Source organism: Cavia porcellus, unplaced genomic scaffold (assembly GCF_034190915.1).
Source record: "Cavia porcellus strain 051 isolate PalLab524CR breed Dunkin Hartley unplaced genomic scaffold, mCavPor4.1 scaffold_19, whole genome shotgun sequence".
Lineage (NCBI taxonomy): Eukaryota > Metazoa > Chordata > Mammalia > Rodentia > Caviidae > Cavia > Cavia porcellus.
The window spans coordinates 1,307,680-1,324,895 of NW_026947502.1; the positions used below are offsets into that span (position 1 = coordinate 1,307,680).

General features: G+C 44.5%; 1 protein-coding gene across 4 annotated transcripts in view; it reads left to right on the forward strand.

Annotated features, from left to right (window-relative positions):
* Rnf130 (ring finger protein 130) overlaps positions 1-17,216 on the forward strand; it is a 126,480-nt gene that overhangs the window by 85,601 nt on the left and 23,663 nt on the right. For 2 of the 4 annotated variants that reach the window (XM_063230459.1, XM_063230462.1), the window contains exons 6-9: positions 3,163-3,259; positions 5,816-6,020; positions 9,412-9,505; positions 16,132-16,317. In XM_063230459.1, the coding sequence (XP_063086529.1) occupies positions 3,163-3,259; positions 5,816-6,020; positions 9,412-9,505; positions 16,132-16,147 (412 nt within the window). In that variant the 3' untranslated portion in view covers positions 16,148-16,317. Of the gene's footprint in view, positions 1-3,162; positions 3,260-5,815; positions 6,021-9,411; positions 9,506-16,131; positions 16,318-17,216 lie in introns of those variants that run through there. The other 2 variants (XM_063230461.1, XM_063230460.1) reach the window with 2 other exon arrangements.

Sequence of the window (17,216 nt, forward strand, 5' to 3'; positions counted from 1 at the left end):
TCACCCACCACATACCATCCTTCAGTCTCTGCCCTCGAAGCCAGCCTTTGGCAGGGTCTAAATCCCTGCCTTCCTTCGCCTCACTGCCGAGGCAGAGACAGCTACATGGCTGTGCCTGTCTGTCCTTTGTCTTTAACACGCCCACCGGGGGCTGAACTAAGCCTTTGTATTGTGTACACCAAGCCTCTCGTGGGTGGCTCACTTTGGTTGCATGACCTTTACTTTTCATCGTTTGCCGCTCTCATTTATGGTGGACAGATGGCAGTTGGCATTGCTTTGGGGACCTCCTGCTTGTGTCAGTTGATTACAGTTGATCATCCTTTGGATGTTGGCCAACCTGCCTTAGAAACCGAGAAATAGTCACCTTAAAAGTTAGCCTCAAAATTTTTAGTAGGTAGCAATATCTTTGAGGGTGCCCCCACATGGATGAACACGTGTTTAAGATGCCCACTTGGGAGCTGCAGTGGACGTCTGTTTCTGGGGCAGCACAGCCTCTGTGTGATCTGCCACCGTCCGGGCTAGAGGAAGGAGCTCTTGTCACTGACCTTTCATAATCCTGGTCCTGTTTGCCAGGTCCTAGGTCTGGCACCAGAGGCTCCAGAGCCTTGAAAACAGCTCCCCTCCACATAGATTTCTGCCTACCAGCTCAGGCCTCGTCTTTCTGTAGCTGTGGGAGATGGAAAGGGCAAGGAGCTGCTCCTCGGCATTACTGGTTTTGTTTCTGCATTGTTCTGTCTGTCGTGCTTTTCGATTTCTCAGAGTATTTCTCACGGGAGAAAAGGACCTGTGGTTGAGAGCCTGATCTGCTTGCCCTTTACAGCTCCCTCGGCGTGTGAACTGCCTTCTGCCCAACCTCGCTCAGCCTCTGCATGCGGGCCCTTTCTGCTTTTGTGTGGGTTTTATTACTGTAGTCTCTGACTGTAGGAGTGGGACCAGGCTTCTCTGCAGGCCTTCACTGGCCCACCACACTACATGGTGCACATTGGCTAGTGAGAAGGTACCTGCTGGGATCAGCAGGGTGTTCTGGTCATCCCTGCAGTTTCCTATAAAACCTGGGCTTCGGTTGCCTGCTTGACAATACCTTGGGGTTAGCTGACAGGGGAAGGGGACAGGAACATTGGTTTTTTAAGTTTTTAGTATACGTGTTTGTAGTATGTAACAATTACGTTCATGATGAAGAGTTGGTATATGTGCATAACACACCGTAATTCTTTTTACTTTCACTTCCTCTGCCCTCCCTGAGGAACGTGGTCTTTAGAAGTTGTTCCATTAGATTTTGAGTTAGCTAAGATAGGGAGGTTTTCTTAATTTGTCTGTAAGAAACGGGTCAGTCTTTGTTGTCTTGTGTTAGAGTGCTTGACAGCATGGAGGAACTTGGAACTGTCTGGGAAAGCAGGGAGCGAGGCACTAGTCCATACATCCACAGACATGAAAGTGAAGCAGTTACTTAGGAACACCAGTGTGAGAAACAGCCTCTCACAACTCAAGGTTAAAGGAGGAGACAGCACATCAGTCATGTGTTAGAAATTAAACATGCGCATTAATACCACTTTGTCCTTTCAGACTAACCAGTAGTGCAAAAGCAAGCATACTGGCCAGAGCCGTCCTATAAACCTCCTTAAGCCAGGTTTCACCTCAAGCAGGTTTAATTGGGGCCCCTCCAGCATCAGAGTGGTTTTGGTCAGAGATCACATAACCTTATCTCTTCCCATCACTCGGCCAAGTCCCACTGTCCACCCTACACCGACAGACCTGACCCGGAGTTCTTCCCGGCCGGCCCAGCCCCAGGCTGCACTGGGAAAATCACCAGAGTCTATAAGCCACCCACACACACCAGAATGCAGGGAGGACATCCAGAAGGTGTGCCATGGTGACTTCTTCGGGGAGGCCCTGTGGGTTATGTGCCCCAGCGTGGGTCGGAGGACTTGTTCTAGTCTGGGTGCTGCTAGAGCCAGCCCTGACATCACGAACTGCTGCTGAAAAGTAACACTGAGGGCGTCCCTGCACCTGTCACCCTCTGGAGTGCTCTCCTGGTTAGGGGCCAGCAACAAGAAGCAGCCGTGACGCCTCATGAGTCCCAGATGGGTTTGGGCCTTGCCTCTGGCTCAAGGACTTCCCAACCCATAAGCAAGAGCCTTGGGGAATTGCTGAGGCTCTGGTAAACACGTTGCCCAGGCTAGATTGATGAGTTCAGACTTCAAGATAGGTCTTCATTCTTATTCCCAAAGAAATGGGCAGGTTTTCGAAGTCTCTTGTGCAGGGCTGCTGTAGCTTGGAGGGTGATTCCTGCGGCTCCCTCCCAAGGAGCACAAGTTTTTGATCTAAACATAACAGGCTTCTCCTTGACTGACTTTATGTCCCCTCCCGGGGTGTGACTTTCTCCTTTCCAGAATTTGAGAAGAAATCACCCACACCTGCCCCTTGGAAGCTTTGGCTGAAACTTGCTAAGTGTTACTTGGGACTGTCAGTTTGCCCCTTTCACCAGTTCTAACTGCTTTGTGGCTTTTACAGATATTAAACCTTAGTTGAGTTTTGTGAAACCAGTAATTATATACAGAACTTTTCTGATTTAACTGTGACTTAGTATCTTTTTGAAATTCAATTTTTTATATTAACTATTATAGAAAACTTCATTAACTTGCAAGGTATGATTGTCTTCTTAATAAATTTTCCAAGTTTCCACAAGTCTTTTTTAGAATTTTGATAAAATGTGCAAGTTAAACACAATGGACATGTCTGCAGTCCTAGCTGCTTAGGAAGCTGAGGCAGGAGAATCCCTGGCTCCCAGGAATACAGGGATCCTCTGTGCAACATAGTGAGACTCCTCTACCTTTTTTTTATTTTTTTAAAAGACAGGGCACTTAGCTAAATTGTAATAGAATGCTTGCTTAACATGCACAAGGTGCTGGCTTTCATCCCCAGCACTGCAAAAATAAAGTCCAAACAGCCATATCACACTTAGCAGTTCTCATCACAGTGTTACTGATAAGTGAGATTGGTCTCAGAAGATTTTCTGCAAGTTTAATCCCTTCATTTGTCTCTTATAACTACTAATAAATGCCACAATGAGGAAAAACAGACTGACTAATATTCCATTTTTTGCATTGTGACCAAGTAGATTTTCAGATATAATTGATGGTGTGGTTCTCCATTATTTTATAGGCACGTCTTCCACAAATCTTGTGTGGATCCCTGGCTCAGTGAACACTGTACCTGTCCTATGTGCAAACTTAATATTTTGAAGGCCCTGGGAATTGTGGTATGTTTCCTGCTTCATTGTTGCTTTGTGTAGTTTTACATCTAAGTATGATACAATATAGTAAGTGTATTATAATGTAACACGGCGGCTGGGGATTTAGCTCAGCGGCATAAGCACCTGCCTTGCAAGCAGGTGGTCGTGAGTTCAATCCCCGGTACCGATAAAAATGAAAAAGACAAAAAAAAAATATATATATATATATATATATATAGTAACACAATTGGTATTAGGAGACATGATTTAGTGACACAAAAATAAACTGACTCTTGCCATGTACTTTGTTAATCTAACAGTGCCTTTCTTCCAGGTTATTTTAAAGTCTAGAAACTCCAGAAAAGAAGGTTATAACTGTGCTAGTCTTCTTTTAAAAGTGTGTCTCTGTGGGGTGGTGGGTGTGTGACACAAGAGACAAGGACCAGAGAGTACCTTCTCTCTGGTCTCGGCAGCGTGGCGTGTGGCAGGGCGTCTGCCTGGCGTGCGTTGGCCTCTGGGCTCCTCACCGCATCGGTGCACGCACAGTCAGTTGTGGACTTGGACTTTGGTGCAGTAGTCATTCTTCTGCATTCAGTGTAACATAAAAAATGATCAACTTATGTCCTCATTGGTGTTTTTTCCTCTAAGTTTGCCCCTGGTCTCTTGGGGGCTTGTCAGCAGCAGGCATCGAAGGCACGTGGCGACCAGAGTCCTTGCAGAGCCTTGACTAGCCTGACAAGGGCATTGCCAGGTGTGCTGCACAGCTGAGATCACCTGTCACAGTGCCAGGCTCACACTGACTGGCTGTGACACCAGAGATACCTTGTTTTCCTTGCTTCAAAGGAGTATATATCAGGGCTATGCTTCTGTAAGGAAAATGAAATATTTTCTGATCTAAAAAAAAAAAAGAATGATCTCCTCATGCTACAGAAAGCTGAGTTTGGTCCAGCAGGTAAGCTCTGCATTTTACCTTATGACCCAAAGGAGGTCGCAGTAGTCCTGTTTGAATTATGCTGTCAGCTCATGGGTTTCCTGCAGGACAGCTGGCTGGTGTGCCATGCTGGTCTGCTTGTCCAGAGAGCGTGTCAGCAGTGAAGCAGGTTAACCCATGGTGCTGGCTCTCAACTTTTCTGACGTTGTGAACTAGGTAATCCCTTCTCGTGGGGACCAGCTTGTGCATTATAGGCTGCAGTAGCATGCGTGGCCCCACTGCTAAATGCTAGTAATGTGACACCCCAGACCCAACACTCAAAACATCTATATGCCTTGGGTTCCAGCTCCTCAGGAAGCTGAGGCAGAGGGATCACTTGAGTCTAGGAGTTTGAGGTACATAGTGAAGACCTTAAAAAAAAGACAATCGGGGCTGGGGATTTAGCTCAGCGGCATAAGCACCTGCCTTGCAAGCAGGCGGTCGTGAGTTCGATCCCCGGTACCGATAAAAAGGAAAAAGACAAAAAAAAAAAAAAAAAAAAGACAATCTCCCAACATTGGGTGGGGGCAACTCCCCCCTGGGAGACTGATTACCAGGGAGTCTCCCGTGCTGCCTGGCACTGTCAGGTCTTACCAGCCTTAGTCACTGCCTCTTGCGTATTCTTTTAGGTACTGATACCCTCTCCGTTTTAAATGCAGATCCCACGGAAGTATATTACAAGCTGTCATGGTGCTTTAAATATAACAAGCCTCTTCTAACTGGTGTCTTTATAAGCATCGTTTTATACTATGCTGTAATTATTTTTTGTACCAGGAACTGAACTCGGGGTTGTTTTAAATAGAACTTTGGGGGATCTAAAATAGAATTCTTTTGCCTTCAGTTCTGGATTTGCTTGGCTGTGATTTCTCTCTGTATAAACTTTTCTCAGCCACGTTTCCCAACTGTGCTTTTCATATGCTGTCAGCTATAAGCAGAAAGAGCTAGAGGTTGCTAGGGGAACCAGATATTCATATTGTTAGGTTGGAAGATTCTTACATGTACTTTTTAATTGGTAAACCTTGGCCCCAAGCAGTTGTATACCTCTCCTTCAGTATTCAGTGCTTAGGTTTTAAAAGAAATCATTTTCTTTGTTTAAAATTTTCAGTTTTGATCTGCTCTTGACTGTATGTTTTATATGTGTCCAAAGGTAGAAAATATTTATAAACTGAGTACCAGATAAATAGGAAATTTCAAAGAAGTTAACAAGACAGAAGAGGAGTTTTTGTGTTACCTCCTGTCCCTCAACATTAACATTTAACATTAGCCAAAGTGACACCATTATTTCCTTAGCTGAATATCTTTCAGCATTATAATTGTGACTCTGTCTGTAAGCTATGTCTATGAAAGGCCATGCTTTCTTTATAAAAACGCAGTGGACAGTTTTTTAGTCACTCAGTGAATTGTGGTTTTCCTTTGTACCATTTTTAGGAGATCAGTTTGTCATTTTGAAAAAAAACCTTTTAAGGTTAGAAAAGAAAAAACTAGATGGACAGGGAAATGAGATGAAACTTCATGAGTAAAACTTGTGAAGTCTGTAGTAGAACGTCAGACATTCAGGAGTTTATCAAAGAGCCTTTTATTCTTACAGTTCTTAATCTGGAAATATTTTGCAGCCAAATCTGCCATGTACTGATCATGTAGCATTTGATATGGAAAGGCTTACCAGAACCCAAGCCGTTAACCGAAGATCAGCCCTAGGTGACCTTGCAAGCGACAACGCCCTCGGCCTTGAGCCACTGCGAACTTCGGGGATCTCACCTCTTCCACAAGATGGGGAGCTCACCCCCAGAGCGGGGGAAATCAACATCGCAGTAACAAGTAAGTGGCCCAGGCCCCGGCAGCACCCCTACTTCTGTTAAGCATGCAGTGACCTCTAAAGAAGTTGAGGCCACTGGCCAGCAACTCTGAATGGAGAGGAATGTGCTCTTCTGTCAGGTCAGATGTTGGAATCGCAGGGCTTTCCTTATCGCAAGGAGCCAGTGTATTGGTATATGATTAATAGGAATGACTGAACTTGAAGAGTAGCCATGCAGAGCTTTGTTTCATAAGCTTGTGTTGGCACCTTTGCGTGATACATGGCTGTTAAAGGGAGACAGAGTGTGGTACGGGCCAGAAGCCACGCGAGCGTGCTGCACAACTGAGTGCTGTTGTGCCCATCTTCCAGGGTGCAGGCAGCTTACTAGACTGTTAGCCTGAAAACTCAGAGCTGCAGAAACAGTCGAGGTGGCCTGTCCATTGCTCTCTTTATTTTGTACGTTTTATGACAATTTGGATTCTTGGTGCCTAACCCTTTGGTGTAATTGCACATGAGGTGGGAGAAAAGCCAAAGTGCTATCCACCTTAAAGAAAAATGTGACAGGCTAGTTAGGATCGTGACTGTTAAACCGCTGACAGGCAGAGAAGAGAGCACCAAGTGTTTTGCGGGCAGTGCCCAGGTGTGTGAGTGGGCCGAGGCATGCGTGGTGGACTGTGTGTGGGAGTGGTAGGCATTCACCCTGTAACAAGTCAGCCCTTCTCTTCACTTCCATCCTTTACATGCAGTCTCCATCTAACAGCCTTTCACCCATGTCTCACTACCGCTCTGGCGCTGCCTTTTCCTGTTTATGCTGCTGCTTGCCTAGAGCTTCAAGCCCTGAAGCTGATGGGACTCCACTTAACACTGGGAGTCAGTAAAACGGGGAATAATAGGTTTATGAAACAGTTTCCTCTTTACACAGTAAGACTCACGCAGTCTATCCAACTGAAATACATGCTTTTAACCAACCAGAGATTATCCTTAGAAAATGATTTCCCATATGTTACTTTATCTGTTTCCTGAACTCCAAAAGCCTCCATTCTTTGCTAGTTTGGCTCATTTCTTACTATTTGCAATGATTTGTTTCAACAGCATGTCTCAGTTTTCTTACTCTGGCCTTTAGACTTTATGATCTACAATTTTAAAAACTGACCCTAGTAGTAATAAAGGAGACAAGCGTTGGTTATTAATGAGTTCTTATAAACCCTTCAGCAGTCACACATTTATTGAGCACCTACTACTACATTAAGTTCAGACTGTTATATTTTGTGTAGAAATGTTCTTGAATATCTTACATTATTTTATGGTAAATATGACTTTATGTACCAAATTAATCACCTTCAGCAGAATTTATGCTTGGTTCCATAAATAAAATTGATAGCATTAAACTAGACCCATGGCAGCTGTCCTTTCCCCTGAAGCCCCCATAGCCCCTTAGCAACCATGATGCAGTCAGCAGCACCCACTGTGTGCCAGGCACTGGTCTGAGTGGGCCACAGAGGGTGTGCTGGCTGGGGCTGCTCTGTGGGTCGCTGTAAGGACCTCGTGATGCTGGGTCCTCCCTGGACACTCGTTTTCATAAGTGAAATGACCCTCTGTGCGTATTCAGAATTAGGGATACAAGTGTAATTGAAGTTCTGAGTGTTAGTGTGCTTATCACGTGTAAAAGAACCCGAGAAGGGCTGGGGTAGCCCATTGTAGTACACGTGTCTCCTACGCGGAGCACTACGGAAAGGAGAGGAAGCTGTGCTCATCTCCTGGATGGTGATAACTATTAACTCACTTCTGGATGTCTTTAAATGCCAATATACATTTTTTAACCTACAATACATCCGTGTTTTTTGGTGATTTTGCATGGATTGTGGAAGGTTCAGTTTGACCTAAATAAAAAGCTTGCCTCTAACAACAGGGCAATGGCTGCACTAAAGAGTATACTAAGCACTTTGATAGCACACATTGATACTCTCCCAGAACAAACCTCACACCTGGAGCCTTTGGAGAGCAGCTCCTGAACTTTACAGTCTAACAAAAAAGCAGTGAACTTTCCCTAGAAAAACGCCTCTACTCACACAGTTTTGCAAGCAGCTTTAGTATTCATGAAGCACAGACTAAGAAATATCCACACACCAGGTACAGTCGGGTGTACCTGTAACCCAGCCGCTTGGAGCCTGCGGCAGGAGGGTCACAAGGTCAGGGCTAATCTGGGCACCCTGGCAAGACCCTGTCTCAAAATAAAAGCGAACAGCGGTGGAGCTATAACTCAGCGGCGGAGCGCCCCCTGGGTTCAATCCTCAGTACTGCCCCAGAGAAGAAACCACATTTCATACATCGCGTCTGAATGTTTGACCCTCCAAGTATAAATATTTCTTCTCTGCCTTCTTTCAGGTATAGGGGGCATTTTACTGAGTAACTTGTTAAACCACCCCGCGTTAGTATGTGCTCTTAAGGAATATTTTATAGTTAAGACTTTTTAGGAAATCAGATTGGTTTTGGGTTACTTTAGAAGTTCTTCATAAATACTGTTTTTATAATGTTATCTTGACTGAAAGAGGTGAAGTAGTAACAAAATTCCTGGATGGAGACAGAGACACTAGATAAAAGCCTTAGGGCTCTGGGGCCAGGGATGTAGCTCAGCAGAATAAGTGCCTGCCTAGCAAGCACAGGGTCCTGCGTTTGATTCCTGGTACCAAAAAAAAAAGTAAAGAAAAGCCAGAGGTATCAACTCTGGTGGCCAGCACCTTGTCAGTCACCTCCCCTTCTACTTCTCTATGAAGCCAGAACACCCAGCTTGCTTGGCAGCAGTGGGACCGCGCAGGCTGGCACCTGTTTTCTTCAGACACCAAGGAGATGTCCTTTTAATGTAACTAACCTACGTAGACCCTGAGAGAGAAAGGATGTAGACCTGAAGGCCACGGGAGCCAGCTTACAGCCTGCTCGGAGCACCCACGAGACCTCTGAGAGCCCCTGCTCCACAGTTCCCTGAGGCTCTTCCTAGGAATGAGTGATGCGACCAGACAGAAATGACAAAATGAAGCTTGAAAGATGGTTATCATTGCGGTTACTCAACTGTCTTTTAAATTACATTAAAGGAAGATACCGATGTCCACGTGCAGTTTCATATGCACATTTTTTCTGTGCGCCTTTGGTGGCTACACTCCTTACGTACCTCATGTCCTACACTGGAAGAAACGGTTGGGCCATGCTTTCCTTTCTCCCTTGCACCTTTGACCAGCACTTCCACTAACCTTCTCCAGTTAGTAGCTCTCTGGCAAATCTCCTCTGCTTCACTTCCTTGAGCCAGTCTTGGCTTACACCTCCGCTGACGTCTGCTTCGTTGCATATGAGGGAAATGTTGACATCGATTTGACTTAAACTTCTCCCCAGAATGATTTCCTCCCTTTCCTTTGTCAACAGAAGAATGGTTTATTATTGCCAGTTTTGGCCTCCTCAGTGCTCTCACACTCTGCTACATGATCATCAGAGCCACAGCTAGCTTGAATGCTAATGAGTAAGTAACAAATTGTTTTTTGGATTGCATGTGCCAGATGATCCCCAAAAATATGTAGAATAATTTTCGTAAAGGAGATGAGAATTGACTTTCCACCAGCTTCATACTGATCCTAATGGGTCATAGCTAGCAAAATAACTTATTTCACGGACGTGTATCTTTAACTAGTTACACAGAATGGGAGTTTACCTTGTTCCACAGGAATAGGTCACTAAGGGAAAAGATGTAGCAGGCTTCAGTAGCCGCGAGCACTGAAGGACTGGCAGTGTAGTACCAATACCAAGGGAACCAGTGCCGCGGTGGTGTGTAAGAGTGTCGGCAGCCTCATCGCTGCAGGAGTAGCACCGCCCTAGGCTTAGTCAGTTTGGGGGACACCAGCACCCTTCACTGCATCAAAGACAGTGACGTGGATGTTTAGCCTGCAGGAAAGGCCATCAGAAGGAAGACCTGCTGTTTCTCAATGTCAACAAAGACTCTGGAAGAAGGGGAAATTAGCATAAATTTCTTTAAAGGCCAGAATGAGAACCAGAGTAGGCCAGGGAAGGCAAGTTTCACCACAGTAAAAGAAGACCATGAGTCAGCTAGGAGACTGTGGTGGGATGGTTTGCTGCAGCGAGCTCTCAGGACCAGGGTGCAGGTGGAAGCTGAGTGTCGCTTGGTGGGGAGATGTTCTTCAGAGGATGGACTGCTGGGCTGGATGACAGTGCCGGTCCATGTTTTTAAAGGACTAGAAAACTGCTGACCATTGCTCACCATTACTTACAGTAGAGTAAGCCATATACAGTAGGACAGCTTTCTGTTACAGTTATTTTCCTGGCTTCTGCTGAATCAGTAACCCAAATAACTGAAAAAGTTGAGCCCACATGTGAGGAATAAGTTGGTAGGTCAATAATTTGAGCTACACAGATTTGCTCACTCATTTATTCTAGCAGATTTTAAACTCTGAAAACCTCTACCAGCATCATCCCCATCCAGATAAGGAGACTAAACCATGCCTGGTTTGTTTGGATTAGCTAAACAAGACTTGTTAGGGAACGCTTAAGATTCCTAATGACCCATTTCTTTACAATAAGTTGATTTTCCAAAAGCAGCTTCCCACAGCAGGGACATGGGACAGTTTTTTGACTTTGTTTTTTTTTTAAATTTTGAGCCTTTACTCCTCCATCCTTTCTTTTGGCAGATTCATAAAAACTAATTAGAGATGAGAGCAACACCGGGTACTGCCCACATTTGAACCTAACTGGCACTGGAGGACTTCTTGCTCCCCATTTTCAGTTGTGTCCTGGCAGTTTGGGAGATTAATCATAACCAGACTGTCTCGAACAGCTCATGTAATATTGTCCAGATGTAGAAACAGCAGGCACTTCACTTCCCCTTGCGTGATGTGATTTCATCACTGCTGATTTGATCCCTTGGGTCAGTGCTTGCTGACTGACTATGATATTCTCCAGCCTCAGGGTGAGTCCTGCTGCCTCATTCAGAAGGTCAGCAGCCAGGTTCTTCTGTTCGGACTGCTGCCACAGTTTCCTTCAGCACAGCACCATGCGAATTATGCAGACGCTAGCGTCAGGCTCACCTGGATTTGATGCTCATTGCCTCCATTGTTCTGTTGTGAGACCTGGACGGTACTTACCTGAAGCTTATTTAGTCGTCCATAAAACAAAGATAACTAAATTAGAAGTTTCTTGTGAGAATGAGGATTCATCAAGTGCTTAGCACAATGCCTGGTACATAATAAGTGCTCAATAAATGGTAGCCAAACCAATTCTGCTCCAAGAACAGATCTATCCAAGTGTTGTGGCTAAGGTGGCCATTTGCCTTTAGTATTTGGCAAATGAACTTAATTTCACCCACAAAAGAGGATACAGAGCCATTGAGGCTGTGGGCGCTTCTGTCTCACACCTCAGTTCATAGGGAAATGTTTACTTTGCCTGCAACCTCCTCTTACTCACTCCCGTGCTGACCCATCAGGCTGAATAATAATATAGCTATATAATACTGGTATAAATTTTACCAATAAGTAGCCAGTACAAGCAAACAGTGACGTTCTGGGCACTTGTAGAAAATTATTATTAAGTAATTTGTGGTTGGGCTGGGGATTTAGCTCAGCGGCATAAGCACCTGCCTTGCAAGCAGGCGGTCGTGAGTTCGATCCTTGGTACCGATAAAAATGAAAGTGAAAAAGACAAAAAAAAAAAAAAAAGAAAAAAAAAAGTAATTTGTGGTTACCTGCCTGGCATTAGAATCTGCCAGGTGCCCAGTTTATGTATCAGATATTAAAAAGAAAGTTCAGTAGATCTGAAACTGACCAGAAAGCTAAGTTCCTGGGTCACATTATTTTAGTTCCATGCATAAACGCCTGCCTGACTTGGAACCTACATCCTGGATCCCAGGATCCATGCCTCAGTCCCATCCTCTCATTAGCCTTTGCAGAGGCCCGGTACCGCAGTTGGCTCATTTGACTGGTGTTTATGTGCCTTCAGTCGAATCCACTGAGGGACGATATTCATGATCCATTTAGAGACAGCTGAGCGTGTGTGTGTGGGTGCGCATGTACACACAGTGGACTCATGAAAGGTTGGTCAAACAGAAGACTTACACCGATTATCTTAAATTAGAATCTGAGGTGGTGTTTTCCTCTCCAGTCTGTGCTATGATGTTTTTTGTTTTATTTTTTCAATAAATATGAATTACTTATTTAAAGGGTTTTTTTTTTCTGGAAGGTACTAGAAAAGATAATAATCATTTCTACCTGTCAAAAATGTTGATGAAAAAATTCCTGTCTGATTTTATTCCAGAAAAGATTTTTTAAAAATAAGTTCATAATTACTCATTTATGAATTCTTTAGAATCTATCTTTATCTTTTTGCCATTATCAGAAAGAAACTTACCACCAAATTGAGATCCCTGTTTTCATTTTAATCACCCTGGTTTCATTTTCTGGGTAATCTCATTCATTTATAAGAGAATCTTATACATAAACAGATCTAAAGATCTTTTGACATTTTAGTGATTATTTGAAAATTGGTAGCAGCCTTCATTCTCCATATACAACTTTGCCTGTTTGATTTCCTTATGGTCCTAGTAGTCTCTGACTTGAGTATCGCAGTTTCAGGGTGTGCTTGACTCCGCATTCACTCATGAAACCTTGTGGGCAGGATGGAGTAGCACCCGGCATCAGGACAGATGTGTGGGCTGCTCAGGCTGAAGGTGCTGCCTCACTCAGGGCTCCGCGGGTTGACTGAGGGCTGACACCACTGGCTAAATCCAGAGTCAGTCCAAATCCGTGTGCTCAACGTCACAGCTGTTCCCAGTGCTGTCTACTGATGCTCTCTGCTGTGACTGGCTTAAGACTGGTGAATTTTGAGACGCTGTGAAGACAAACAGAATGGTAGTCAAAGAAGCAGATAAATGCAAAGTAAATTCTATGTATTAGCTTCACATACCTCTATTTCTGGTGCCTACATAAGCACCAGATTATTGAATTTCCCCACAGGTTTTTTTGTTCTACTTATTCAGATAAACCTTGAGAAATCCCAACAAATATCAGCTTATATTTGCATCTCAGTATTTTCATTATTATTTTTATTTAACAAACGTGCAGGTGATGCAGGAGAGATTTTAAGTTGAGTGGGAGGTTTGATTAGGTGTGCACCAGAGAACTTTTCCTGTTCCTAGAATCTCGATTCAGAGAGCTCATGTCCTGACTATTCAGGGCAGTCTCGGCAGGGAGAAATGAGCTTTGTGTGGCTCATGTGACGAAATTACGGGAACGAATGCTTCTGTAGTACAAACCAGGACCAGGAAACCAGCTCGGCCAGGGCTGTGGCTCAGGGTTATAGCACTGACCTAACATGTATGTGTGGGGATCTGGGTTTGATCCTCAGTACTCCCAAACAAAGAAGAGGAGGAAAAAGAAGCCTTTGCTTTGAGGGTTTTAGCAAGTTGTGGGCTCTGGTGTTCCCAGGGGTATTCCTGGTGGAGTAGATGTTTGTTGACCAGATAAGAGGAATTGCTTCTTGTTTACTCTGTACTGAATATTTTACTTAGGTCTGTTTTTCAGAACAATGGCAGATTATTTGGAGCCTAAAAAATTAATTATTCAATGTGTAAGGGATGTTCGGCTTAGAACGGATGCAACAGAAGTGCTGAGAGAGGGATTTCCAGTTGTTCGAAGGACCCTTAAAGATGGGAACCCTTACTGCTTTATGCATGACCCGCCCAGACTTGCTCTTGCATTGGGTGTTTACCTGTGTTTGCTGACTTAATAATACTCTAACAACAGCCTCATGCTGACCCACATACACAAGGGGCATTGCTTTCTCTGTAGTCCTGGGGCTCTGGTGACATCACAGAGAAGGTTTCCTGTAAATATAAGAAAACTTTCTACCAGTCCGTTACCGGCCTGTGACATACTGGGCACAGCAGGCTTGTCAGGACCTGCGAGGCCAGAACAGCAAGAGGCAGGCCCGCTGCGGAGTGGCCCCCTAGGGAAGGGTCAGTGCCTGAGGGCAGGGGTTAGGCTGCTTGCCAGCTCCCTTTCTCAGGACCTTGAGTTTGGAAAAGCAGTGTTTTTTAAACTTTCTTTCTATTGTCCTTCCACAGTAGGAGAGACGATATTTTGCACTGTGACCTAGAACTCCCACATACATAACTAAAACAAATCTAACTTTCTCCTGACTGCTGTCCCAGTCAGAATTCCCCTATATATCCTCTGGTGTGACTTATCCACTTCTTTATTTTTGTTAGTGCTAATCCTGAACATCAGAACTGATTTTTTAAGCCTTTAATAGTTGTATCCTGTATTTTCTGGAATAGTCATCTAAAGAATTCTAAGTTTTTCGTTTTCAGCCAGCTACTTTTCGCTCATACTAGCACCATCTGTTACTTTACTGAGAAAACCTTTTCCTGACACCAAATAAGATTTAAAGATACTGTACCTTTATTTGAAACATATTACTAGATAGTGGATCCTCTTCCTTCTCCTTTTAGTCAGACATTTAGATACAAATAACAGGCTCAGGGACTGAATGACTTGAAAGACACTAGGAAAAAGAACCCTGGAATTCTGGTTCCAGCTTCCTTTACACGGCTTGTCTCTCACTGCTCCGTCTGAGAGCTCCACGTAATGTGGTTGGAGAAGACAGATTTAGTGTCTAGAAACATGATTGCAAAAAAGAATATTAAAGACAATTTGGATCTTTAATTACACTTATTTACTCTCTTTGCGCTTAGTTTTTCCTGAAGCACTTTAACATTATGGCTGCATTTATAGTTTCTTGAAACAGTAGCAAAATAAGGTAAATTTAGTGATATGGTTCACCCCTCAAAAAGTCCTTCTACCTAATAACCCACTTTTTCCAAATAAATACTAGAAAGATCGTGTGGTTTGGGAAATACGAACTACAGTAAATAATAATAGGGCTATGGGTAAGGATGTAAACATACTTCATGCCAGAGCTTTAAAAAAGCCTCCTTGTTCGTGCCCTTTCCCCTGTGCTTCTTAGGCACCAAGCGCACAGGAGTGGTGGCGGGGTGGCCTGGTGCCCTGGCAGGAGTCAGGAGTCAGCAGTGATGCAGAGCGTGGGAAGGCCAGAGGGAGGGACCACTGATCGCAGCTGTACACCGAGAGTTAAAGTCAGGCTCCACACAGGGAGTGACCTAGCAACCAGGCAGGGCCTAATTAGGACAGAGTGGAGAAAAGCAGAGCAGATTCAGGGAAATCTGTACATCTATAGCAGGCACACTCCCGAACTGGGACTTTATTTTTAGTGGGGAGTGTCTACAGCTTTTCTTGCGGCTTTGAAGTGGTAAAGAGTGGAGGCAGAAAGGTAGACTAGGTCAGAATCTGGAGTTGAAGGAGGAAATCAGGGTAGTGGGAGAAAGGAACTCAAAAGAATCTGGAGAATCACATCATAACCCAAGTTTAAAGCAGGCAAAAGGGTGTGTCAGGAACTCAGTGCAGAGAAAAGAGATCAGCACTCACACGAGATTTGGGAACTGCAGAAGTGAACCGGACTGTGGAGCAGCCCGTAAAGTAAACCCCAGTGTGGGGCCAGCCAGGAGCTCCCCAGGGCAGAGCTGCAGGCAGGCGGCAGGGGCAGGCTTGTGGGGCAGCCCAGCACTCTTCCAAAGGCTCCAGGTACTTCTCAGCAGCTGCCGTAAGGGACAGGAATCGCTGCACACACCTGCAACACAGCATTCTGGGACAGAGGACCTCTGTATCCCTGGAAGTCTGTGATCTTCAACTCTTACTTCAGAATAAGCAGCGCCAAGCTTGTGTGAGAAATGTAAGAGGGACGTGTTTTAAAGATGGCAGCTTAGATTCTAGCACATTCAGCTTTTAGTTCAAACCAGAAACAGCTGTAGATTGTATAATTGAGCAAGTTGCTGTTGGCTTATCCTTGCTCCTGCCTTCCTTGTGGGAGTATTAAAACACTTCTCAGATAACCACTTCAGTTTCCAGTCTGAAACTGTTGCCTTGAGCAAGTCCTCACTAGGAGGTTAGGAAACAGCAGGGGCCATCGCAGACCACCCCCATTAGAAGCAGCCCTGTTATTTTTTTTTAAATATTGACAACTAACCTGTGACTAATTTATGGCCTCTTTTTCCCTTTTATTCCATAGGGTAGAATGGTTTTGAAGAAGAAAAAACTGCTTTCTGACTGATTGCCTTGAGGAAAAAAGAACCTATTTTTGTGCATCATTTACCAGTCATGCCACACAAGCGTTTATTTTTAGTACATTTTATTTTTTCATAAAATTGCTAATGCCAAAGCTTTGTATTAAAAGAAATAAATAATAAAATAAAAAGACTGTGCCACTGAGTGTTATTGCATTCTGAAGACTGGTTTGGAGATTATGTCCCTGCTTGTCACCTGTGTGTACTTCAGAGACAGAAGCTTAGTGACCCCAGATGGGGGAATGGCAACACTGTTTCATTTGGGTTTGTTTTGGCTTTGGTACTGGGAATTGAACTCAGGGCCTCGCACTCGCCAGAGCCAGGCAGGCGCTGTGCTGCTGAGCTGCAGCCTGGCCCCCTCTTGTGTTTAGTGTTGTCTCCTACTGCGCCCAAAATTGAGTGCAAGAATACAGCCCCCCTCCGTGATGAGCTCGAGCAGCAAGCTCACTGAATTACCCATTCTATTTTCTTCAGGGTGGCCATCCACTCTGGTAATCCCTCCTTCCTTCCTTTGTGGTTTCTCTGCCTCCACCAGGAATTTTTGTCTTGTTTTGTTTCGTATTGTTTTTGAGACAGGGCCTTGCCATGTAGTTCAGGCTGGCCTTGACCTTGGTATGTAGTCCAGGCTGGCGGTGAACTCACAGTGACTTCCTCCTCAGCCTCCCAAGCACTAGGATTGTAGATGGGCCACCACCCCAGCTAAGGCTTTTTAACTGTGTCATTCCCCCATCTCCCCCTGCCCAGGAGAGTGGTTTGCACATAGTAAGTGCTCAATAAATACCTGTGAGATGAAGGGATGAGTGTAAGGGTTTCCAGAATATTCACTGATTAATAAATTCCATCAATCCAGGATATTGCTTCTACTTTGTATAATATTGGTCTTAAAAGAGCGAATTCAAAAGAGTTGGAGACGGGCTGGGGGTTTAGCTCAGTGGTGTTAGTGCCTGCTTGGCAAATGTAAGGTTGTGAGTTCAATCCCCCGTACCAAAAAACAAACAACAAAAAGAGTTGGAGAGTAGTTTTACATGTA